This window comes from Mustela lutreola, chromosome X, assembly GCF_030435805.1.
Source record: "Mustela lutreola isolate mMusLut2 chromosome X, mMusLut2.pri, whole genome shotgun sequence".
Classification (NCBI taxonomy): domain Eukaryota; kingdom Metazoa; phylum Chordata; class Mammalia; order Carnivora; family Mustelidae; genus Mustela; species Mustela lutreola.
In genome coordinates this window covers 14,490,242-14,517,311 of record NC_081308.1, presented here as the reverse complement: position 1 = coordinate 14,517,311, position 27,070 = coordinate 14,490,242, and the positions used below count along the sequence as shown (strand labels likewise).

General features: G+C 39.2%; 2 protein-coding genes across 5 annotated transcripts in view; both read right to left on the bottom strand.

The window, feature by feature from the left end:
- The window catches only part of CDKL5 (cyclin dependent kinase like 5), a 204,616-nt gene that overhangs the window by 76,512 nt on the left and 101,034 nt on the right, over positions 1-27,070 (bottom strand). The window contains exon 1 of one of the 4 annotated variants that reach the window (XM_059156571.1): positions 7,598-7,774. The exons of 2 other annotated variants lie outside the window; for them this stretch is intronic. In XM_059156571.1, the coding sequence (XP_059012554.1) occupies positions 7,598-7,714 (117 nt within the window). In that variant the 5' untranslated portion in view covers positions 7,715-7,774. Of the gene's footprint in view, positions 1-7,597; positions 7,775-27,070 lie in introns of those variants that run through there. One more of the 4 variants, XM_059156574.1, reaches the window with a different exon arrangement.
- Positions 15,507-21,893, bottom strand: LOC131820814 (gap junction alpha-1 protein-like). The gene is made up of 2 exons (XM_059156576.1): positions 21,693-21,893; positions 15,507-17,948 (listed from the first exon to the last, which is right to left on the bottom strand). The coding sequence occupies exon 2, from the start codon at positions 17,782-17,784 to the stop codon at positions 16,864-16,866; it is 921 nt and encodes a 306-aa protein (XP_059012559.1). The 5' UTR covers positions 17,785-17,948; positions 21,693-21,893; the 3' UTR covers positions 15,507-16,863.

Below are 27,070 nucleotides of genomic sequence, written 5' to 3'. Positions count from 1 at the left end.
CTCACTGTACAGCAGCGCCAATTCAAAATTTACATCTGCTGGCCCAAGTCATGCTTCTCCTTGGATAAAATTTACTAATTCCACTATAGTCTAACAGAGAAACACTTTTGCCTACCATAATTTTTTTTTAAAGGCCTTCTTTGGGATATAAGGATTTTTAAAAAAATAAAAAGATTTTATTTATTTATTTGACAGAGAGAGATCACAAGTAGGCAGAGAAGCAGGCAGAGAGAGGAGGAAACAGGCTCCCCGCTGAGCAGAGAACCCAATGCGGGGCTCAATCCCAGGACCCTGGGATCATGACCTGAGCTGAAGGCAGAGGCTTAACCCACTGAGCCACCCAGGTGCCCCAAGGAATTTTTTTTTTAAGACAATAAAACATGAGAATAAAGAATACACAAATACACATTTAAGTTTTTTAAAGAACAGTATATCCCTAGGAGACATATTAAGCTAGACCTGTCTCCTTCTTTCTTCAAAAAGTTTCAAAAAAATGAAGATAATAAAACATAAGACCTGAGGTGCCTTGGAGATCATGATCTGAGTCCATGGCAGACACTCAACCAACTTAGCCACCCAGGTGCCCCTATAAGCCACATTCTTAAGGAGACCACTGGAATTCCTACACTAAAGTCTTCAACTATTTTTACTTGAATAAAAATAAATATATCCTGTAATAGTGTGAGACTTAAGGCCACAAATATAATAAAAACCATAGAAGTCTGTGAACATTTAGTTGATAAATATAAGCAAACCCACATACCCGGAAAGCCCTTATAAGTACTTCTAATGGGCCCAGAATGCCTGTTGGTGAATCAGCATCAACCTGGACATTGGCTATTAATATCAAAGGATGTAACCATGATGAGTTAAGGAAACTAGTTCACTTAAAATGGGCATATCTTATTATATGTAAGAAGGTAGATGCTTATATGTAAATTATACCTCAAAAAGGTTGATTTAAAATGAATTATTTAAGCAGCCATCAAAAAAAAAAGAAAGAAAGAAAGACAGACAGACATCTTGCCATTTGCAATGATGTGGATGGAACTAGAGGGTATTATGCCAAACTAAATACGTCAATCAGAGAAAGACATGATCATATGATCTTGCTGATATGTGGAATTTGAGAAACAAGACAGAGGATCATAGGGGAAGAGAGGAATAAATGAAACAAGATGAAACCAGAGAGAGAGAGAGACAAACCATAAAACTCTTAATCTCAGGAAACAAACTGAGGGTTGCTGGAGGGGCATGGGGTGGGAGGGATGGGGTGGCAGAGTGATGGACACTGGGGAGGCCATGTGTTGTGGTGAGTGCTATGAACTGCATAAGGCTGATGAATCTCAGACCTGTACCCCTGAAACATACATTATATGTTAATTTTTTTAAAAAAAATACTATAAAGAAATAATTTTTAAAAATGATTTAAAAGTAACTCACCTTAAGTTATAGACCAAGATAAGCTTGCTACCCTGTTAATACTATAGATAATAAAAAGTTCAAAAAATAAAATGCAGTTATTAAGACAAAAAATGAGATATCCAAAGAAAAATTTTCACTAACTTCTATGACAGAGCAAATAGCAATCCTTTTCAATAGAGACTTTCAAAACAATTTAGCTCCGTATCTATAGATCATACAAAATTTGATATATACCTTTTTTTTACATAACCCTTCAGACATTATATACAGATGCTCTTAAATCACTTTGTCTACCAACCACACTCAGACTGTGGTTATATCCACAAATTTTTAAGAGTATATGGCAATGATGCCTGTCAAAGCATTACAGGTTAGTAATATTAACCATCATGTCTGTACTGTAATTATTGCACAATTGTATTAGAGTTTTACTTCATTTTGACCTTATTTTACAAAAATAAGCAGACAATGAGAAAATGGAAACTTCACCTCTAGTGGTCAATTGAGAAGACAGTATTAATTAGGCATGCCAAATGTAGGCAATCTACATCCTCTATCAGATAATCATAGACTTTGTGTTCTGTAGTGAACAAAGAGTACAAAATTTACATTTAATGTTGGAAATACATAATCAAAGACTAAATCTAAGATGTGCCAAGAAAATGTAACTTTTTAATTTTCTATAACTTTTAATCTTTCTTTCCAAGCTCTGACCTTGATTTAATTTGCATTCTATAGTAGCTCAGTCTTTTCTGGCTTATAGTCTCTTTCAAGTAAATGCTCAGTCCCCCTCAGATTTTCTCTCTGCTTCTACCAAGATGGCAGATGGATGTATGTATGGTTGTGGGCTGGGGTTACAGAACTTCACCGTGGTAAGGGAGGGGCTTTCAGATAAATACACGTCCTTGTGCTATCCCCTGGGACTCTGGTCTCCAAGACAAGGTTCCCTGTAGGCCTGGACCCCAGAACACTGGCTTGATATTGCCGTTGGACTCCAGGGAGACTGTGGACTCAGGTATGTGCTTTTGGCTTATAGCCCGGGTGTCTGGCCTGGTTGTTTGGCTCCTTCTCAGTTTTAATCGGTGAAGACATCCAGACTCCTCAATTTCATTTATAACGACAACCTGGTTATCAACCACAGTGTTATCAGCTTGCCCCTCAACACAGCATCCCCACTGATAGTTTCACTGGCTCTCAACCCAGATACCTGGAGTGTGCAGTGACTTTGAGATTCCTTAGAGGCCAATCACAAGCTGAAGAGAGACCCAGGAATCTTCTCTCCACCTAACCACAGCATGCCACATTTTAACTCTGCTGCTGCTGCTTCTATTGTGATGAGGCAACTTTGCAAGGCAATTTCCATCAGTTCCATAAGGGGAATGGGGTATAAGCTTCCTTCACTTGTGGCTTTATTCACCCTCAACCTACGGTCTCCCTAAATCCAGAATTTTAGTTCCCTGAGGAAATGGGAGTCAAGGGGAGAGAATGTCAAGACTTGCCTGCCCCACCTCAGCCTCTTCTGCTCACACCCCTTTGGCACCTGGAAGGACTGCTTTTCATCTCTCTTTTAAGTCTCCTAATTACTCTTTTAAGAGTAATTTCCCCTCCAAAGAGGCATTAACCCTACTCTCTAACCTGGAACCAAGATAGAAGAAAAAGTCGAAAGAAAAAAACCCAATTTACCGGCCCAAGATACATCACCAGGTATTCCACAAATATTACCTCTGTTAAATATATAAAGATCCAGGTACAATGACAAGGTGGGAAATAGGTCTATTAACTAAAATGGACTAATAGTCAACATAAAAAAAATACAGTTCAAATGAAGACAAAAATCTACTATCTTGTTTTACAAGTGATGGAGCACTTGCTACATACAGATTTCTTTACTGAAGGAACGAATGATTGTGCCTAGCTTTCTCAGGGCCATTTTTTTCCAGAAAATTGTGTAGGTACCAATAAAGTCAGCATACTTACGTTTTGCAGACACTGGTGAGTAAACAATGTACAGAATGCTAACAATAGCAGAGCTACTACAGGGTATAGTAGCTCACTGCTTCCTGGGAGTGCTAACAAAAACCAGACCCATGAGTACATACTCATATCTTCTGCTCTAGTCAGAAACATTACTGCTAAAGTGATTATAAAACCACTGCCTAAGAATGTTTGATTCTATTTTGCTCTTATTCATCAATAAGCTGATAAATCATACATCATAAATACACAATATAAAATCTATAATTCTTGATTTTTGGCCCTACTTTTTTTTTTTTTAAGATTTTATTTATTTATTTGACAGCACAAGCAGAAGAAGCAGCAGCAGGCATAGGGAGGGAGAGAAGCAGGCTCACCGCCGAGCAGAGAGCCCAAAGTAGGGCTTGATCCCAGGACCCTCGGATCACAACCTAAGCTGAATGCAGCCGCTTACCTGACTGAGCCACCCAGGCATCCCTGGCCCTACTTTTAAGTCTGCCTATGAAAGAAGAAAAATGAGAATACTGAGAACTGGTGAAGAAAGTCAAAACACCATGTTTTCTTCCAACTCATGAGAAATATGCCTGGGGTTTAGGACAGAAACATGCTTAAGGAAACTCCAACGTTCAAAAGCAACAGAAACTATGTTCCATATAATACCTTTAGGCCACTAAGGTGTAAGGTCCTCCAGCTTACTACGATGTTGCCAAAATGTGAAAGACTGACAGAGAGAGTAAGACAAACTCAGAAGCTCTCTGTTCAGACAACTGAACTGGATTACCTCTAGGGACCTCCTGTTCATACATTCCGACACATTCACACACATGCAGACCAAAATGGTACAACTAAAATCTGAAACAAGTTCGAAGTCATTACTTTTGCAGTAACCATATCCATGTAGAAAACTGAAAATTACATTCAACATAGGTAAGCAACAGTTTCTTTCTTAAAAACTTATTTTCAAAGTATCTAGTTTAGTTAAAACTTATTTTATCTTTTACGCATTGTGCAGAAAACTAGAGAATGCCAGATTCACTTTCTCTTACCATAGAAAGAGATGACTATCAAACATAAAACAGCCTAAATATTTTTGAAAGAGCAAGTCTGGTTAACCCTTATATCCAAGTACCCAGCCCTTTATCTTACATTATGATAGCTACGTAACAAAAATGTCCCCAGGAGCGAACTGTACCATCTCGTTGTATAAGCATGGAACTGTTCACCACCATCATAAAGGAAACCGAATGACCTCAAACAAGCCACCTTGAGAGCTAAGGCAGAAGAGAAGGAGAGGACAAAAATCCCAGAAGTGGCCATGCCTTTGCAACAACTGTGCAATAGAAGTCTCAAGCAGAGACTTTTGAGAGAATCAGCCAAGAAACACTATATACTCTGAACAAAATCCTTGTGTGGCTGGTTATTTGATGTCAAGAATATCACTGAGGCATTCTAGTTGAAATCCTCTTGCAGGAATATTCTCCAAAGACCTCAGTGAGGTCATCAGTTTGCACATAATGGATATTTCGTACATACTCTGCTGTCAATTGTGGGACTGGGGAAAAGAAAGATGTATTACATACCACGCAGCCCAGTAGCTTTGCAAGGCTTCCAGTAAAAGGTGTTAATTACACGCACCATCTCCTAAAAAACTTAAAAACAACAACAACACCCCAAACAACAACTACAACAACAAAAATCCTGCTCCTGTCACACCTAATTATTTGCAGTTTCTCAATTGAAACTTCACACATACTTGTTTACACTCTGCCCCCAACATTCATCCTTTCTTCATTCATTCAATCAACAGTTTTCAAGCTCCTACCCAGTGACAGGTATCGTGCTAAACAAAAACACAACAACTCAAATAGAGTATTCATTTGGGTAAGGGAGTACCCAGGCAGGTAACTTGTTTTTAGCTGGTAATTAAATCACAAGAAGCCACCCCTGCTTCTTCTGGTTAATTCTTCTTTTTTCTTTAAAACCCTTCTTTGGGAAGCACTCCAAGATCCCCCAGATTATTTTTTATGTTCCTTTTTTGTGGTCCCTAGCACCCTATCCATACCTCCAACTGGGATCTTACCATACCTACATGGGAATCTGGGGTTTGCCATTCAATCTCCCTTCCCACCTCAGGCTGTAAGATCCATAAGCCTAGGCCTTTAATGTAACTCTATGACCTAAGACCTAGCAGAAGACACTCCAAAAAGGTAGGCTAAATGAGTTAGGCACTTTAGCTGCTCTAAGTACCTCTTAAGGATCTTATAGAGACCAAGAAGAAATGCAGCCAGGGACACACAGAGACTAGAGATATGTAAATTTTAACTAAAAACATCACAGGGGGTGCCTGGGTAGCTCAGTCATTAAGCCTCTGCTTTCACCTCAGGTCACGATCCCAGGGTCCTGGGATTGAGCCCTGCATTGGGCTTCCTTGCTTGGTGGGAAGCCTGTTTCTCCCTCTCCCATTCCTCCTGCTTGTGTCCCCCCTCTCACTATGTCTCTGTCAAACAAATAAGGTCTTTTAAAAAAAAATAAAAACATCACAGACAATAAAGACTGAAAGAGTATCTTGTTAAAAAGACCAACCACCTGAGTTTTGAAATGAGTGACCTATTTGTTTCTTGATGTTTTCATGCTCTGTCAATCTATGAACTCCTCAAGGGCAGAGAACCCATTCTAACCACTATGCTGTCATGAGCCTTTTTCTTCCAGAATGTGGGCTCTCCACAATCATGAGCCACGACCTTTTTGTTCTTTATCCCAAACATCCAACAGAAATCACTACCACGGGTGCTTTAACAAATGTCTGCTTAATTAATTAACTTTAAGTTCTAAAGCTCGCTTGTGTGGTTTCTCTTGAGCTACAACTAACAAAGATCCCTTTATACATCAACAAAGAATGTATTTAAATGGCACTGATAATAAACCAATATGAATTTGAAAGATCTGCTTCAGATAAATCACATAGTGGGTAAGTGCCTATGGAAATTTAAACAGCAATGACATGAAAAATGCAAGTCAATGAATTAAGAGAAACTATACATTATTCTCTAACAAAACATGACAAATTTTATATTTAATGCTGTGTTTATAAGGAATAGAACAAACTGTTATACTACCTAGTACACAGAATATGTAAATGAAACTTGACTCCACATTTTAAATGAGAAAATTTAAATTTTCCCTGAAGAAGCATGGTAAACGGCAGCATGAATCACTCCTGAAAAGAAAAACTTGATTACATTTTAAGTACTTCATAATAAGCCCCAAAAGAATTTAAATCTAATGGCATGGATATTAATATAATAACTTGTTAATCACATCCTTCTATTTGTTCTACTAGCTGTAGTTGAAAAAAAAAGGCACCTAAAGCAATAGAAAATATCATAAATGTATATAAATGTGACAAATAATAGGTGTATATAATACAATATAATCTGGCTAAATTTTATCTTGAACTCTAAACAACCTAAGAAAATGCAGAGATTTCTAACAAAATCATTACTTCTTACTTTCTGAAACAAAGCTAAAAATCTGATTATTAGAGGGCTATGTTCCAAACAATTTAAAATACAAGATATGTACTGGTTATTTTTCGTATTCTCATTGCCAGATCTATATGGTTTCATAAGAAAGGAAACAGAGTGTTTCTAATTAGAAAGTCTTTAATTACATAAAATTACTTAATTGATACCTTTTAGAAACCCAGAAGCACTTCTTTCAGACACAATCTTGGTTTCAAATAAATGATAATAAAAGCAAAGTGAAACTCAAAGGTTGTCACACATCCAGAAGAAGGGTAAGAACTTCAGATCTAGAGCCAAACTGCCTGAATTCAAATCACGGCTCTACCACCTAGGAGGTAAGAGACCTTTGACGAGTTAAACTTCTCAGTGCCTCAATTTTCTTTTCTGAAAATTGTATCTAATGTCACTTATTCCTGAGGTTACTATTAGGACTGAATAAGAGGATACAAGTAAAATGCTCAGAACTGCACATGAACTAAATGTTATTACTATTATTACTATCATCAGGGAGAAAGTTCAAAATGCTCTACTTTCGGCATTCCCAAATCACCCAAGCATGTTTCCAAAGGAACTCAGAGAACATGGGGTTTGCTCCTGGGGGTGAGGGGAGGGGGTGTCTTCTCCTGTCCCTAGGGAGAATTAACAGTCCTTATTATTATAAAGCTCGGACTCACAAAGGCCGTAGAGCCGAACTTCCCATCCAACAGGCTAATGTCAAGGAGAGCTGAAGTTCCTCCAGGACCGGAGGGTCCTCTGAGACTGGGAGGATCATGGGGCTGGGGCTTCTGCATGAGGCAGAGGGCTGTCCAGGACTTCGGACAGTGGTGTCACTTGGCTAGGTTCCTCCAGTCTGATCACTAAGCACCATAGCCTGGAGAGCTGGGGCCAGGGAAACAATGCCCACTATAGGGTAGTGCCTGGCAAAAGGTTTAATGGTAACCAGAGCAACAAGCAATGGTAACCATGAGAACAACAAGGCACTTAAGGATTAGGACTCTTCCCATTTGGCTGGCACTTCATAAACCAGAACAGGCTTATGTCAGTCAATGGGAAGCAAAGGAGCTCCAATGCCACAAGGTATGAGCTAGATTTAGTTTCATTTCTAAAATAAAGAATTGTGTTTTCTACCTCAGTGTCATGAGGCAAATTAAAATCTATTTTCACAGGTCTTTAAACTCTTCAAAATGGTGAGGTCTCTGAAGTTAAGGATGACATCTCAGTCCCATCTATATTCCCCAGGGCCAGTCACAGCACCTAATACATGGTTGATTTCAAGAACAAACTGATGTTATCATATAAACCGGTATTTACAGAATTTTCACACACATGTGGAGACTTCTAGTTTTGGTAAAGATGGAGTAGACCCACTTCTCACAGGTCCTTCCTCTTGAAACTAAAAATCCCTACACCAAGCATAGGAAGACAAGGCAGTCAGGACTTGAAGAACATGGTGGCAGTGAGTTCCCAGGGTTTCCCCACTGTTTCCTATGTATCTCCAAAAGAATACTGGAGAAGTCTCCAACCTAGAACCGACAGGAGGCAAACATAAAGAGGTGCTAAGAAAAGTCTGTTCTCATAGCCGACAGATCAGGAAAAGGATGGGCTAACAAGAAAAAATCTTCTGGGCAACACTAGCCCTACTCCAGGCAAACATCAATGGAAAAACTGCACTACCATCCCACTGAGGTTTCAGGGGCTGAGCAGATAGACACTTTACTTTCTTTCTCTCTCTCTCTCTCTCACACACACACACACACACACACCTCCAAGGAAGCAGGCGCCAGGGCACTAATCTTCCACCCCTGTCTGGCAGAAGCGGGCACAGCTCCCATTCCCTGCCTGGTCATATTGGCAAGTCCGGTCTAGAGCTGATCTCCCATCTCCCTCCAGGCAGAAGCAGGCAACAGAACTCTGGCCCTTCTGGCACAGCAGTGTCGGCAAGATGGAGCAGAAGCAATAAGGCAGCATGAATCACCGGTCCACTTTTCTCTGGGAAGCTGTCAGATGAGGAGGTGAACATCCACCCTACCCTTCTGCAAGGAGGCAGTAGGAGTAAGAACAATGTGTGGGGGGGGGCACCCAAGCAGGAAGCTGAACACACCTAGTCAGCCATCAGGCTACCACCCAACAGGGAGGCTGCCTGCTGAACAAAACAAAATAATAAAGAGTCCAGAGTGTCGTAATATCCAAACCGACCAGGATACAATAAAAATCTATAGATCACTTACCACAACCAAGGACCATGAAAGTCACAACTTGAATGAGAAAAAACAAGACACATCACCACAGAGATGAATCAGATGTTCGAATTATCTGACAAGGATTTTAAAGCAATCTTAATAAAACTACTTCAACAAGCAACCCAGAAACACCCATGGGCAGTGATTAAAAATAGCCCTAATAAAAGCCTGCTCTCTCAAGCTAAAGGATCAGGCAAAGAGCAGCCTAGGATGACAGAAAACATTTAGACAATAACCAACCACCCTACTCTAGCTAGATGAAACAATGGCTTCACTCACATCAGTAAGGGCGAAGTGGGAAGCATGCCCAACCCCCTGCCAGGGTAGTGCCAGTGAAGGGTACATAAGAAGCCAAACTCCCATTCACATCAGTAACAAGGAGCCCCTCCCCAATAGGTATGAGTGCAGGCTGAAAGAGGAAACTCAACTACCATCCCCATCCGTGCCCTCTACCTTGCAGGGCACTGTCATAAAGGACCAGATAAAACAGAAGATTAAATAAGATAGAGAGTCTAATGACATAATATCCAAAATGTCTGGGTTTCTACAGAAAATCAATCATACTAAGAACTAGGAAAACATCAACATGAATGAGAAAAGACAATCAAAAGATGCTAACACAGAGATGGTAGAATTATTTGACAAGAATTTCAAAGTAGCCATAATACAAAGAGATAGTCTCAAAGGAAATTTTAATTACACAGGACTCAATGAATACACATTAAATCAAAATATGTGTGATGCAGCTAAAGCAATACTAACAAAGAAATTTATAGCACTAAATGCACACATTAGAAAAGAGAAAGGCCTCAAATCAGTAATATAAAGTCTTACCTCAATACCAAAAAAAGAAATGAGCCCAAAACAAGAAGGTAACAAAGATAAAAGCAGAAATCAGTGAACTCTCAAACAGGAAAAAAAACCAAAAAACAAAATTATTTAAAAATTTTAAAAATAAAATCAATGAAGCTAAAACTGGTCCTGCTAAAAGATCACAAAAATTGATAAACTTCTGGCAAGACTGCTAAAGAAAAGATAAAAACATCAATATCAGGAACAAAACAGGGGAGAGATCCCTAAAATCCCATGGCCATTACCACAAACTTCACACTCCTAAATTTCACAACTTAAGGAAGAGGCCAATTCCTGGAAAACCACAAACTACCATACATAACCAAGATGAAATAAACAATTTAAGTAGTTGTATTTGTTAAATTTGTAATTTTAAATTCCCAATAAAAAAAATCTTCAGGCTCAGATGATTTCACTAGAGAATTCTACCAAACATTTAAGGGAGAATTAATGTCCATTTTACACAATCTCTTCCAGAAATTAGAAGAGGAGGAAATACTTCCCAACTCATTCTATGAGGCTACCAACACAATGATATCAAAACCTGACAAAGCACAAAAAAATAAAGTATAGACCAACAACTCTTATGAACTCACGTACAAAAATCTTCAACAATATACTAGCATTTCAAATTCAGTGATGTATTAAAAGAACTGTACACCATGACCAGTTGGATTTATTCTAGATATGCAAGGCTGATTCAACATTTGAAAACCATGACAGGGATGCCTGGGTGCCTCAGTTAGTTAAGCGTTTGCCTTTAGCTCAGGTCATGACCCCGGGGTCCTGGGATCAAGTCCCGCATCGGGCTCCCTGCTCAGTGCTGGGCCTGCTTCCCCCTCTCTCTCTCTGCCTGTTGCTCCCCTTGCTTGTGCTTGCTCTTGGTCTTTCTCTCCCTCTGTGTCAAACAAATAATTAAAATCTTAAAAAAAGAAAGAAAGAAAGAAAACCATGTCAACAGATAAAGAAGAAAAATCATATGATCGTATCAACAAATACAATAAAAGAATGACAAAATCAAATACCAGTTTATGATTAAGAAAAAAAAACTCTGGCAAACTAGAAATAGAAGGTAAGTTTCTCAGCTTTATAAATATCATCCACAAAACCCTATAGCTAACATATTTAATGTGAAAGACCAAATGCTTTTTCCTTTTCCCAAAGATCAGGAACACGAAAGAAATGTCTGCTCTTATCACTATTATTGAACATAATATCGGAAGTTCTAATCAGAGTAATAAGCCAAGAAAAATAAATAAAAAGCATACAGATTGTAAACAAAAGAATAAACTGACACTATTTGCAGATGACATGATCATCTACACAAAAAAAATCCTAAGAATCCACTAAAACCTCCTAGAATTATTAAGTTTAGCAAGACTGCAGAATACAAGATCGAGGCACAAAAATCAATCACATTTCTTTTAAGATTTATTTACTTATTTTAGAGAGAGAAACACACAAACATCATGAGCAGGAGGGGCTGAGTGAGAGGGAGAGAGAGAATCTCAAGCAGACGCTGCGCTGAGCACAGAGCCTAATGGGGGCCTCGATCCCAAGACCCTGAGATCATGACCTGAGCCAAAACCAAGAGTCAGTGGCTTAAGGGACTGTGCCACCCAGGTACCCAATCACATTTCTATATGCAAACAACAAAAATGGGACACAGAAGTTAAAAGCAAAACATCATTTACAATTACTTCAAGGAAAGGGGTGCCTGGGAGGCTCAGTCCATTAAGCATCAGACTCTTGACTTCAGCTTGAGGTTGTGATCTCGGGGTCGTGGAACTGATCTTCATGGGGCTGCATGCTCAGCACGGAGTCTGCTTGTCTCTCTCCCTCTGCTCCTCCCACTGCATTTGCTCACGCACTCTCTCTCCCTGTCTCTAAAATAAAAAGGAGCGCCTGGGTGGCTCAGTCATTAAGTGTCTGCCTTTGGCTCAGGTCATGATCCTAGGGTCCTAGGTTCGAGCCCCGCATTGGGCTCCCTGCTCAGCGGGAAGCCTGCTTCTCCCTTTCTCACTCCACCTGCTTGTGTTCCCTCTCTCGCTGTGTCTGTCAAATTACTAAACAAATCTTTAAAATAAGTAAATAGATAAATATCTTTTAAAAAGTTACTCCAAGGGAATGAAATCGTCTCACATAAACTTAATGCAATATATATAGGATCTGTATCCTATAAATTACAAAATGTTAATGAAAAAAACTGAAGAAAGCCTAAGTAAATTGAGAAACATACTATACTCGTGTATTAGAAAATGCAACAAGATGCCAATTTTCCCCAAACTGATATATGGCTTTGATGCAATTCCTATCAAAAATCCCAGCAAGTGTTTTGTAGATATAGGCAAATTTATTCTAAAATGAAAACGAAAAGGCACATGACCTGGAATTGCTAAAGAAACTTTGAAAAAGCAGAATAAAGTGAGAGGAATCACTATACCTGACGTTAAGGTTTAGTACAGAGCTACAGAATGGTTATTGAGACAGTGTGATACTGGCAGAGGGATAAACACAGAAATCAATAGGGCCACACAGATATAGTAACTGATTTTGCCTGCAAAAGCAATTCGATTAAGGAAGAAGACATTTTTCCACAAAAGGGGGTGCGACAGCAATTGGACTCCATAGCCAAGAAAGTAAAGAGACAAGACGAGAAGGGAAATGCCTCAACCTAAAATCTCACGACTTATACAACAATTAACTCAAAATGGAACACGGACTTACACTTACTTAAATGTAAACCTATAAAACGTTTAGAAAACAAAGAAGAAAATCTTTAGGATACAGGACTAGACAAAAAGTTCTTAGACTTACCACAAAAACATAATCCGTAAAAGGAAAAACTGATAGATGACCTTAACAAGATTAAAATAATTTGCTGTGGAAAACCTTATTAAGTGATGAAAAAGCTATTAGCAGGGAGAAAATATTTTCAAGCATATCCCACAAAGGATTTTAACCCAGAATATAAATACATATACTTTTTTAACTCTTTGAACTCAATGGTACATAACAAAGAATCCAATTAGAAAACGGATAGAAGAAACAGGTATCTCACTGAAGAAGATACACAGATCCCAATTAAGCACATGGAAAGATGCTCAACATTACTAGCCATTAGGAAAATGCAAATTTAAACCACAATGAGATCATCCACACACCTATTAGAATGGCTAAAATAAAAAACAGTGATAATACCAAATACTGGTGAGCATGGGGAGGAATGAGATCACTCATACATTGTTGATGGGAATGTGAATCACTCTAGAAAAATAACATGACAGTTTCTTAGAAAACGATATATTCACTTACAACTCAGCAGTTATACTCTGGAGCATTTATCACAGGGAAATGAAAACTTTTGTTCACAAAAAAATCTGTACACAAATGTTCATACAGCTTTATTTGTAATAACCAAGCCTGGAAACAAACTAAAGGTCCTTCAACAGGTGAATAAGCAGAGGTACCTCCATACTATGGACTACTACTCAGCAATTAAAAAAAAAAAAAAAAAAAAAACCTATTGGTTCATGCTAAAACTTAGATGAGTCTCAAGGGAGTTTTCCTGAGAAAAAAGCCAATCTCAAAAGGTTATACACTGAACCATTTCCATTTAAATAGTATCCTTGAAAAGACAAAATTATAGGGACGCCTGGGTGGCTCAGTTGGTTAAGCAGCTGCCTTCGGCTCAGGTCATGATCCCAGGGTCCTGGGATCGAGTCCCACATCGGGCTCCTTGCTCAGCAGGGAGCCTGCTTCTCCCTCTGCCTCTGCCTGCCTCTCTGTCTGCCTGTGCTCGAGCACTCTCTCTCCCTCTGTCTCTGACAAATAAATAAAATCTTTAAAAAAAAAAAAAAAAAAGAAAAAAGAAAAAAAAAAAAAAAGAAAAGACAAAATTATAGAGATGAACAGATCAGTGGTTGCAAAGAGTTAGGGAGAGGGGAATGGAGGAGTGCAACTGTGGCTATCAACAGCACAAGGGAGCCTTGTCATAAAATTGTTCTGTACCTTGACTGTGGTGGTCCCGTGAATCTACACCAGTGATAAAAACCATATATGTGTGTGCACATGTATGTATATATGAGTGCATGTAAAACTGGTGAAATATGAATAAGGCCAATGGATTATATCAATGTCAGTTTTCTGGTTATAATATTCTACTATAATTATGCAAGAGGATACTATTAGTAGCAATTAATTGAAAGATATATGGAATCTAGGGGCGCCTGGGTGGCTCAGTGGGTTAAAGCCTCTGCCTTCGGCTCAGGTCATGATCCCAGAGTCCTGGGATGGAGCCCCGCATCGGGCTCTCTGCTCAGCGGGGAGCCTGCTTCCTCCTCTCTCTCTCTGCCTGCCTCTCTACCTACTTGTGAACTCTGTCTGTCAAATAAATAAATAAAAATCTTAAAAAAAAAAAAAAAAGATACATGGAATCTATTATTTCTTACCATTGCATGTAAATCTGTAATTATCAAGATACAAATTTTATTTTTTTTCAAATTTTTAAAAAGATTTTATTTATCCATCTTACACACACACACACACACACACACACAGAAAGAGATCACATGTTGGCACAGAGGCAGGCGGCGGGTTGGGGGAGGAGGGAAGCAGGCTCCCCGCTGAGCAGAGAGACAGATGTGGGGCTTGATCCCAGGACCGAGACCACGACCAGAGCCAAAAGCAGAGGCCCAACCCACTGAGCCACCTAGGTGCCCCTCAAGATAAAAATTTTAACAAAATCAAGCAAGCAATATGTGAAAATCAATGTGAAACAGGAAGTGTCCAATCCAAGATTTCAGAGGTTTCACAGTGCCCCAAAGAAACACACATCCCATTAGTAAAAAAAACTGTTTATTCCTCATGGAACAGTTTGTGAAAAGGAAATCTGAAAGACTCTTTAATGAGCCAAGAGACTGGGTTCTACAAATGAGACTGAACTGTCAGAGCAAGATGCTGTTCATTGGCAGGGTTAACATCTCGGGTGTGCCCGTACTCTCCCCTTCCTTCCACCCGGTGGGGTGGGAAGAAGCTTCTGAGGAAGAGTAGATCAATCACTTAAAAGAAAAAAAAAGAAGCTACATTTCTTGCACATCTAAGTAGTGGGAGTTCTGTAATCCTGCTATATATGATTAAAGATACTAATACTAAAACCTTCTGTAATGGAATCAATGCAATTCCATTTCTAAAACTCTAGTAGATTCTGCTTAGATTAAAATGTATCAAAGAAGAGTTCAAAAGACTAGGAAAGGGGCACCTGGGTGGCTCAGTGGGTTGAAGCCTCTGCCTTCGGCTCAGGTCATGGTCCCGGGGTCCTGGGATCAAGCCCTGCATCGGGCTCTCTGCTCAGCGGGGAGCCTGCTTCCTCCTCTCTCTCTGCCTACTTGTGATCTCTGTCAGATAAATAAATAAAATCTTAAAAAAAAAAAAAAAAAAGACTAGGAAAGATGAATGCAGCTAGAAACTCTGAGGAGGCAAACAAGCAGGTTGCGCTCTTAAAATTTTATTAGATAAAGAACATTCTCGAGAATATATGATGGACAAGGTCTACATTTGCATTTAATAAAACTTAACATGACATTAGTCTAATGTGAAATGTTAAACCATTTAGTGTACAGAACTGTTTATGTAGCTGTCGTGCAAGAACAAAGTATAAAGCTCAGCATTTTCACCATCTGTTTTAGAAAAGTCATTTGAATAAACAGATTTCTTTAGTATATATTTCCAACACATTAGTTACATAGGTAAGACTCAAACCTTTTTCAACCTTTCTTGCATTCCAAATAAAATCTTAGTACAAACATCATAAACACTGGCCATCCAAAAGACTGCCTCCCCAAAACTCATGAACAGAATATGAGTTCTAAAATAATGCTTATTACGTGGTTTATTAAGTAAAATAAAGCCAAGAACTATCAGTTACTGTAAAATTCATGTAAGATACACATTTAATAGTCCAGCTCTACGCATTCCTTTTTAAGTTTCTCACACTGAGTGCTGTTTACACAACTAAAAGTTTATCATGCAAGTATCAGTCATTACATTTCAAAACAAGGACATCATCCCTGACACCTTTCTATAAAAGAAAAAAAAAAAAAAAAATCACAGTGAATAGTACCAGTATCCGTAATAAACTAAACTGGGTAAAGAGGGGGCACTTTGGGGAGGGAAGAGTGTTTCACTTTCACAGTTGGAATGAGGTAAACATCATTCGGCCCACACCACGAAATCCATGAGAAAGGATGAAACCTGATCCCTGCATTACTTTAAAATCCCATGTTTATGAGTTTATATTGCATTTGCTTATACCAATACATGACAGATATCTATCACTTTCATATACATTGAACCATTCTCAGGAAATAGGGGAGAGAAAAAGTCCTTACTAATACACCACCTAAAGCAACTTTTACTTAGAATGTAAATTCTTCGCGTCAACCATTTCAAATACCAACTGTGTTCCTCCATCAATCCCCGGTTTCTCCTCTCCTATCCCAGACCCCCTCGTCCCAAAAGAACCCATTATGTCTGTTAAGCCTCATAACTGACATGGCTGAGTACCACCTCCTCTGGAACAAAAGTACACTCTCCACCGTACCTTCCTTTTCTTTAACAGCTGAGCAGAATCATAATGCTTTCAGGCGTATGTCTAGATCGCTAGGTCATGAAGGCTGCTGCGGGCAGAACTGCTGGCTTTGCAGAACGGCTGCTGCTCTACAATGACTACTGCCCAGTAACTACTTTTGTCATGCCCGCCCCCCACCAAAATTCTGCTTATGGGGGAAATCAAAAGGCTGTGCGTGCAAGTCAGAGGGGGTGATTCCCCCCAGCCCTATTAGATCTTGCTATGCTTTCTGTTTAGCATGGGTTTGCTCGTTTCCTTGTTTACTGTAACTGCGGCAGGAAGAACTGCTCCTGTTTCCAGAGGCCGCCCTGTCGATGGGAAGGGACATGGAGGAAAGAGGAGCAACCGATGAAGAGTCAGTGGAGGGGCTTGGCAGACCAGATGTATCAAGGTAAGACTCACTCTCTGGATCCTTCACATGACCCTTTAAGCCCCTAAAGAAGACACAGAACAACTCCATGATGTTCAGAGCAAGAGACACCAAGGACACCACCAGCATGAAGAGAATGAAGATGCTTTTCTCTGTGGGGCGAGAGAGGAAGCAGTCCACCTGATGCGGGCAGGGGTCTCGTTTGCAAGTGTAAACCGCATTCAGGCTGAATCCATAGATGTACCACTGGATCAGCAGGAAGGCCACCTCAAAAACAGACTTGAAGAAGACACTAATGGTATAGACTCGCAGCAGGCCCCTTCTCATTTTCACCTTACAGTGTTCTTCAATGCTACACTTGAACTTCTTGACTTCGATTTCGACTTCCTGCAAGTGCACGTCCATGTTGGCACCATCGTTCTGAGTGACTCTGAGTTCCTCCCCTCTCTTTTGCAACTTCTCTTCCTTGCGTATCATGTGGAATACGTGCGCCAGGTACAAGAGTGAGGGGAGGGACACAAATATGATCTGCAGGACCCAGAAGCGCACATGAGAGATCGGAAAGGACTTATCATAGCAGACGTTTTCACAACCAGGCTGCCGAGTATTACAACGAAAGGCAAACTGCTCATCTTCCCAGGCTGACTCAACAGCTGTCCCAAGTAGCAGGATTCGGAAAATGAAAAGGACGGAGAGCCACACCTTCCCTCCAGGGGTGGAGTGAGCTTGAACCTTATCAACAAGTTGGCCTAAGGCACTCAAGTCACTCATGCTGCCTGTTGGCTGTTCTTTCGCTTAAAAGAAGTGAAGAAGGCACACCAAGTGATTGCACTCCTTGGAGGATGAAGTAAAATGGAAAAGTAAGTTCGAGTACTCAACACGTTCCAAAGTTTCAAAGTCTGCTGCACCCTTTGGTCCCTTCCTCACTCTTCTTCCTAAGGAAAGATAACTGCTGAAACCTAATAAAAGCTTATGTGGATTCATTTCCACACATGGTGAGCAAATACGCTTAAGTAAGGATGTACACATATCAATAATGGGACAAATTACATAAATGAGGGGACTCAGGGGCACCTGGGTGCCTCAGTCAGTTAAGCAGCTGCCTTCACCTCAGGTCATGATCCCAGGGTCCTGGGATCGAGCCCCTCATTGGGTGCCCTGCTCAGTGGGGAGTCTGCTTCTCCCTCTCCCTGCTACTTACCCTGCTTGTGTGCTCTCTCTGTGTCAAATAAATAAAATCTTTAAAAAAAAAAAAAAAAAAGAGAGAGAGAACAACACATCTAAAGGTTTACTTCAATTCCAGAATAAAGCAATCTCCAAAGATGAAGACTGAAACACAGAAACTAATTAAAAATTCACATGCATATATTGACTAATTCATCTTCAAACGTTATCCGGGCCATCACTTCCCAAGTAGGGAATGACAGGGGTGCCTGGCTGGCTCAGTGAGTACAGGATGTGATTCTTGATCTCGGGGTTGTAAGTTTAAGTCCCGTGTTGGTGTGGAGACTGCTTTAAAGGGGGAGGGGGGACCAAATATATAATGATATTCATCTGAGCATTATTTATTCAGTGCCTACTAGATACCAGGTACTATATTGGATACTGGTCCCTATGGATGAGTAAAACAGAATTCCTGTACTTGTGCAACTTGCAAGTAACTAAAGGAAACAGATCGTTAAAAGTACAATATTTTAGGGATGCCTGGGGGGGCCCAGTCAGTTAACTATTTGACTCATGATCTCAGCTCAGGTCTTGATCTCAGGATTGTGAGTTCAAGCTGCACTGAACTCTGAGGAACCTACTTAAAAAAAAAAAAAAAAAAATACAGTATTTTATTAAACCTAAGACACAACTGATTATAAGATAAACCATTATGTTACTTACCATTTAGAAAGCGATCAAGGCATCCAGTGTTAAGAGGTGCCTCAATTTCAGAAACGTGAGGGGAAATGTACATTTTAGAATCAGTGAAAAAGTCTAAATGAATATAGAATTGCAATTTTAAGTTAAGTGCTAAGAAGTTTAAAAAAAAAAAAAAAGGTACTGACAGAAGTTAACTCAAGGAAATGCAGATCAGTCTGTATAGAGTCAGCCAGGCAAAGAGTCTGAAAACTATCAGCTGTGATGGAAGCCAGCACAGGCAAGGCTCTGGGAGAACTCACTGGACTCCGGGAGCTCAGCGGCAAGCAAACTGGTTAGTAGGTATCAAGCAGAGGTAGCACAGCCCAAGACTGGCGCTGGAGCAGGCTGCCTCAGGCATCTGCTTAGCAGCAGCAGAGACACCCAGGAGCAGAAAGCATGATTATACTGTGATAGTAGGGCAAGACTGAAGCTGAGGGGAAAATTACTAATGGCAGTTCAGGAGCTCTAGGGGTCTGTAGGAAGGCTGACACAACTGAAGAATGTACAGAGCACTACAGGGATGAGGGTTCTGTAATAAAATGGGCAGCAAGGGAGTTTTTGGTGGTGACAGAAAGAGAAGATGTCAAGAATCATGGGGGTGATCCTGAGTCTCTCTCCTAGAGAGGGTAATGGATGATCAATCCTGGCACTGTGGTCCTGAATGCTGTGGTGAATGAAGGGACATTTTGTAAGGGTAGCTGCCATCCCAGTTAGCATAAAGTAGCAAGATCATGTTTGTCCCCCCCACCATCACCCCCCCACCCCCGCAAAAGAGGAACTCCAGCTCCCTCTTTATCTGGAAATTGCAAGTCGATATCCAGCCAACAGAGGCCTCAACTTAAATCTTACTTACTGAATGTGAACCACTATCTCCATTGAAATGGGAACACATGAAAGCTTTTCTGTTAAGACCCAGTATTAAGTGCCCCTACTGAAGACCTGCTCTTCTTTCTCCATTACCTCCTGATAGCCTTATTTCTTTTTTCTTTTTTTAAGATTTTATTCATTTATTTGACAGAAAGAGAGATCGATCACAAGTAGGCAGAGAGGCAGGCAGAGAGAGAAAGGGAAGCAAGCTCCCTGCTGAGCAGAGAGCCCAATGCGGGGCTTGATCCCAGCAACCTGAGATCATGACCTGAGCAGAATGCAGCAGCTTAACCCACTGAGCCACCTAGGCGCCCTCCGAGAGCCCTATTTCTTTATAAGAAATGTCTGTAAGCAAAAGCCTAAGCAAAGGTTTCTGCCTCTAATTCAAATCATGCTAGAAGAATGGATCTTCCTTTATTTTTGAGATTTTGTTTTTTAGTAATCTCAACACCCAAGGTGGTCTCAAACACACGACCCTGAGATCAAGAGTCACATGTTCCAACAACTGAACCAGCCAGGCACCCTGGAGCTTACTTTAAAACAAACCACAACTAATTGATTATTACATGGCAAAAAAATAATTATTTTCAATCAAATCCTTTCAATACAGCATGAACTCATCATTTCTAAAAATAAGATTTACTTAGTATGTTAGGAAAAAACCCATAATAGTTAATATTTTAATTCTCACTCCTGAAAAACTTTAATTCCCAAAGATATATATTCATTTTAAACAATTAAGAAAGTTAAAAGAGAAAAATATCTCTTAAACATGAGTTTGCCAACTAATAATCTTAATACCATTCAGCTGATTTGTTTCTTGGTTTCACAACTATTCCTCACAGTAGATTCAGTGAGAAAAATAAAACTTAAAATGAAACCTAAAAAAAGGGGGCAAGGTTAATGCAATTTACAATGTCTCAATTGCCCAAGGTTGGTTACAACTATTCTCCAAGGATAAGAACTGAAGGTTCCCAAAATGCAATTTTTTAGCAAGTAATCAAATTACAAGGCTTTGAAGTATATACTGTACTTTGTCAGTTGCTTAAATTAACACATTTTAGCCAAATTGTCCTTTATCATGCAGATTCTAGAGGTAATCCTATTAGGCTAAAGTCACCAAGATCTACAGTTTATAATTAATACATTCTTCAAGGTTAATTGAAAATAAACCACTGGCAGCATAAGAGTTAGGCATTTATTCTCGTTAGTTTTTCAAATTTAAACAGTGCTTAGTCTCCAGAGATTTCAAATGCCTCAGAAAATTGAGTTACTTTTTCAAAAACAAGTAAGTAAGGTAAAGTAATAACGAGGGAAGGTTAAAGACAATAATCCCCGAAACTACTTTAGCACGGATTCTAAAAGCTATCTGATAAAAAAAACAGTGCTGGGGAGGCGAGGGGGAGAAAATCAATAATTCCAGTTAATTTAGGGTGAAGTTATTAGCAATTTTCTAGAACTATAAGAAGCTCTTAAGTTTTTCAAATATTTTGTTCCAAAAAAGTTCTTGCTGAGCACTTCGAAAATATACAGATTCAAGATTCAAAGGGATGAAAATAACTAAGAATGAGTCATCTCAGCGAAGCAAATGGTTCATAGAGAAGTTAAAAGTCTCTTGCTGAACAAATTATTTTTAAGCTGGACAAGGTATTTCCAATTTTAAAACATAAAGCATCAGGTTTCGGCCCAAAAAATAAAGTGCTTGAATATTATCACACTCCTATCCTTAGAGCAAGAGAAAAAAAAACCAAAAAAACAAAAACAAAAACAAAACAAAACAAAAAAAACCCCACCACATTGAAAATCAACTTTCTTTAGGGTTATCAGATAATTAAGGACATAAGGCAAATTGAATTCCTGAAATCTGGAGAGACAGGCAAATAGAATCACACCTAAGAACAGCTTACCTGGAGCAGGAGGCACTAGAGCAATACACTAGGAAGAAAACTTAAATGGTAATTTTGACAAAGGCTTGCAAGTAAGAACTCCTCGCGACCAAGTCTTAGGAGGGCCCTCCACACTTCCTTGGCTCTACTTCAGGACTTCCCCAGGTTCTGAACATGAAGATCCAAGAATGATCTCCTCCCCTTTTCGGTAAGAGGGTTTTTTTTTTTTTTTTTTTTTTAATTTATTTAAAAAAAAGCAACAATTTTGAATTAAGCCCAGGGTTAAGATCCGTAAAAATCGTCTCCCTTTTAAGGAAGAAGGGGAACATAACCATTTTGAAAAACACCAGGGAAAAATAACTGTTTTGAAATAAGCCTAGAACATTCTGTAAAACAAAGGCCAACACTCAAAGGGAAAATTTACCAGAGCCTTACTTATTGTCCTGGGAGAGGGGAAACTAGCCAGCTACAGCCCCTCTAGCCTTCTTGCTTCACCTAAAATGAGGGGGAGAAAAAAAGCTAAAAAAAATACTTCTGAAGGTTCCAGGCCAGGACTCAGGCCCACCAAAAGACTTAAGATTTGGTCCTAAGACTGTAGAACATTTCCTCTTCTCCATACTCTACCACCAGGTCATGAAGTTCTGATACAGTAACAGCAGATTTCAAAAGGAAAGAGTTACAAGAAGCAGACTATTTAAGCTACTAACTATTTAAGCTATTTAAAAAGGAGTTCTTAGGGAAACACAAAGACAATGGGGGAGAAAAATAAACAAACAAAAAGACACTGGAGGAAACTGAAGCCTCTGGCACCTACACATACAACATCCAGCCAGCCCCAAGTCCAATAACTTAAATCATCACACTAAATGCCCATTTACCTCAGTTTCTATTACCTCATATAGCCTATCTGGGTTTATTTTGTTTTGTTTAAAGATTTTATTTATTTATTTATTTGACAGAGAGAGAGAGAGGGAGCACAAGCAGGGGGAGTGGCAGGCAGAGGGAGAGGGAGTGGGAGAAGCAGAAGATACTTACCAGACTGAGTCACCCAAGTGCCCCCTATCGGGGTTTTAAAAAACATTAAAAAACCTGCTAAAAAGGGCGCCTGGGTGGCTCAGTGGGTTAAAGCCTCTGCCTTTGGTTCAGGTCATGGTCCAGGGGTCCTGGGATCGAGCCCCGCATCGAGCCCCGCATCGGGCTCTCTGCTCAGCAGGGAGCCTGCTTCCTCCTCTCTCTCTCTCTCTACCTGCCTCTCTTACTACTTGTGACCTCTGTCTGTCAAATAAATAAATAAAATCTTTTAAAAAAAAGCTTGCTAAGAGACATGACAAAAGGCAGTCTGAGGAGACAAAGCATGCATCAGAATCAGACTCAGATATGGCACAGATCTGGGGATTATGAAGGATAATTTCAGATAGGGAATTTAAAATAACTAGGAGTATTATGTTAAAAGCTCTAATGGAAAAAGTAGACAAAATGCAAGTACAGACGGGTAATGATGGGTAATAACCATACACAATTCTAAGAAAGAATTAAAAGAAATACTACAAGTAAAAAACACAACAACACAATGAATGCTTATTCAGTCATGCCAAGGAAAGAATTAGGGAATTTAAAAATATTTCAAGAGAAACTTTCCAAACTAAATGCAAAGAGAAAAAAGGAATTTTTTAAAGCAGAAAACATTATCTAAGAACTACAGAACAATTACAAAAGGTATAACCAGATTACCAGAAGGAAAAAAATGAGACAAAGTTAAAGAAATATTAAAAAAAAGTTAAAGAAATATTCTGCCTAAAAAGCAGAATACATTTATCTGATGGTGGACTTAGATAAGTTGTAAATATACACAGTAAACTCTAGAATAATGACTAAAAATCTTTTTTAAAGAAGTATAATGGACATACTAAGACAGGACAGAAAACAGAATCTTATAAAATGGTCAATTAAAATCAAAACGAAGAAAAAGAGGGGAGTATTTTTGTTTAAAGAGGAAAAAAAGGGAAGGGAAGTGGAGGCCTGGCCGGCTTTTAATGCCTTGATTTCAGGGTCATAAGTTGGAGCCCTACATTGGGTGCAGGGATTAGCTCTCCGCACCCCCAACAAAAAAAAAAAAAAAAAGGAAAAGAAAAAAATGAGGAAATCTGGATGACTCAACTGGCTGAGCGTCCAGCTCAATTTGGGCCCAGATCATGATCTCAGGATCCTGGGATTGAGCCCCACATTGTACTGGGCTCTGCCCTCTGCAGGGAGTCTGCTTGAGATTCTCTTTCTCCCTCTTCTTCTGCCCACATGCTCTCTTGCAAATAAATCATCTTTTTTAAAAAGTGTAATGGGGCACCTGGGTGGCTCAGTCAGTTAAGTCTCTGCCTTGGGATCAGGTCATGATCCTAGGGTTCTGGGATCAAGCTCCACACCCAGCTCTCTGTTCAGTGGGGAGCCTGCTGATCCCTCTCCCTCTGCCTGCCACTGCCCTTGCTTATGCACTCTTTCTCTCTGTCAAATGAGTAAATAAGATCTTTTAAATAAATTAAATAAATAAATAAAAATAATTTAAAAATGTAACAAATACAAAAGTTACAAAAGTAAAAACGGTTCATATTAACCCAGTCACATTAATAATTACGTTAAAATCATTACAAATGCAAATGGCTTTAAAAAGAGAGCATGCAAGTGTATAAGCAGGGGACAGAGAGGGGCAGAGTGAGGGAGGGAGAGAATCTTATGCAGGCTCCACACTCAATGTAGAGCCCAATGCGGGGCTCAATCCCACAATCCCAAGATCATGCCCTGAGCAGAAATCAAGTGTTGGTGGCTTAACTGACTGAGTCATCCAGATGTCCCTATAAAAATGGGTTTCTAAAACCACTTTAAATAAAAAGACGCAAATAGCTTAAAAGCAAAGGGATGCAAAAAGGTATACCACATTAGCACTAATCTAAAGAAAGCTGGAGTAGCTATATCAATTTTAGACAAAGCAGATTTCAGAACCAAGATAATCATCAGGAATAAAGAGGGACATTACAAAATGATACATTCTTCAAGAAGACCTAACTATCCTTAATATGCAGGCACCAAACAAAAGAGCACCAAAATACTTGAGATATATACAGATAGAACTTCAAGGAGAAACAGACAAGCGCAACATTATAGGTGGAGACTTCAACACCCACCCCTTTCAGTCACTGACACATCCTACAGGTTAAAAAAAGAAAAGAAAAAGAAAAACTGACTAAGGATATAGGTGAACTGAAAAGCACCATCAACTAAGTAGATCTACTAGACATTTATGTAATACTTCTTCTAAGCACAATACATATTCTTCTCAAGTTTACATGGAGTATTCCTCAAGGTAGACCAAATTCTGGGCCATAAAACATAACAGATTTTTAAGCATAAAAATCATACAGTGTATACTCTCATGGAACGCCCAGGTGACTGAGTCAGTTAAGCCTCCAACTCTTGAGTTCAGCTCAAGTCATGATCTCAGGGTCATGGAGCCTGCTTGGGATTCTCTCTCCCTCTCCCTCTGCCCCTCTTCCCCACTGCTCTGGTGCTCACTCGCTCTCAATAAATAAAGTGCATGCTCACAACCAATGGAATTAAACTAGAGATCAAGAACATAAAGCTGGAAAATCTCAAAACATTTAGAGATTAAGCAAGACACTTCTAAGTAAGACACAAATCAGGGGCGCCTGGCTGCCTCAATCAATGAAGCATGCAACTCTTGATCTTGGGGTCATGCGTACAAGCCCCACATTGGACATAAAGCTTACTTAAAAAAATAAAAATTAAAAAATAGCACACAAGTCAAAAGAATAAATCTTTAGAAATGTAAAAATACTTTGAACTAAATGAAAATGACAGTACAAAATTGCGTGACGCCGCAAAAGCTGTGTATAGGGGAAAAGTTTATAGCACGGGATGCATACCTGAGAAAAAAGAACAGACCTAAAATCATTAACTAAAAAAATAAAGTTTAAAAAAAATAAAATCAGTAATTAAGCTTCTATCTTAGGAAATAAGACAAAGAGGGATAACTTAAGCCTAAAACAGGAAGAAAATAATAATAAACTTTACAGAAGTAATCAATGAAATTGAACACAGGAAATCACCAGTGAAAAAAATCAATGAAAATAGGGGCTCCTGGGTGGCTCAGTGGGTTAAGCCTCTGCCTTTGGCTCAGGTCACTATCCCAGGGTCCTGGGATCGAGCCCCACATCGGGTTCTCTGCTCAGCAGGGTGCCTGCTTCCCCCCCTCTCTCTGCCTGCCTCTCTGCCTACTTGTGATCTCTCTCTCTCTCTGTCAAATAAATAAATAAAATCTTAAAAAAAAAAAAAGAAAAATCAATGAAAACAAAAGCTGGCTCTTTTAAAAGATCAGTAAAATTGATAAACCTCTAGCCAGGCTAACCAAGAAAAAGACACAAAATTATTAGTATCAGAAATGAAAGAAGAGTCATCACAACCAATCACATGGACATTAAAAGGATCATAAAGGAATATTACGTACAAATCTATGCCTATCAGTTTGGTAACTTAGCTAAACGGACCAATTCCTTGAAAGAAACAAAGTACCAAATGTACAAAAGGAATAATAGATAATCAGAATAGCATATATATGTGGAAGAAAATCAGTAATAACCTTATAAAACAAAAAGTCCCATACCCAGACTGTTTCATTGGTAACTGCTAAACATTTAAGGAGAGATTATACCAATTCTCTACAATCTCTTCCAGAAAAATCTCTTCCTTCCAGAAGTAGAGGAACAATTCTTAACTCACTCTATGAGGCCACTATTACCTTAATACCAAAACCAGATAAACTCATTAAAGAAAGGTAACCTACAGACAAATATCTCTCAGGAACAAAGATGTAGAAATCCTCAACAAATATTAGCAAAGAAAATACAGCAAAGTATAAAAAGAAGGACACATCGTGACAATATGGGATCTGTCCCAGGTGTGCAACACTGGTTCAACATTCTAAAATCAATTCATGTATCTGCCATCATCAGAGGGCTAAAATAGAAACATTGTATCATCATAGCCATTGATGCAGAAAAGCACTGACAAAAGCCAACACTCACTTGTGATAAAATCTCTTACTAATCTAGGTATAGAAAGAATGTCCTCAATTTAATAAAGAACGTCTACAAAAAAAAACCAACAGTTAACATCATTCTTAATGGTAAGAAACTGCATGCCTTCCCCTAAGCTCAGAAACAAGTTAAGAATAACCCCTCTTGCCAATTTTATTCAACATTTTACTGGAAGTCATAACACAATAAGAAAAGGAAATAAAAGGGATACAGATTGGGAAAAAAAATAAAATTTTGTTCACAGATGACAGGATTTTCCAGAAGAAAATATCAAAAAATCTACATTAAAAAACTCCT

Bases quoted from the DNA above. Each gene is read 5' to 3' on its own strand.
- LOC131820814 (XM_059156576.1), bottom strand. From the start codon at position 17,784: ATGAGTGACTTGAGTGCCTTAGGCCAACTTGTTGATAAGGTTCAAGCT.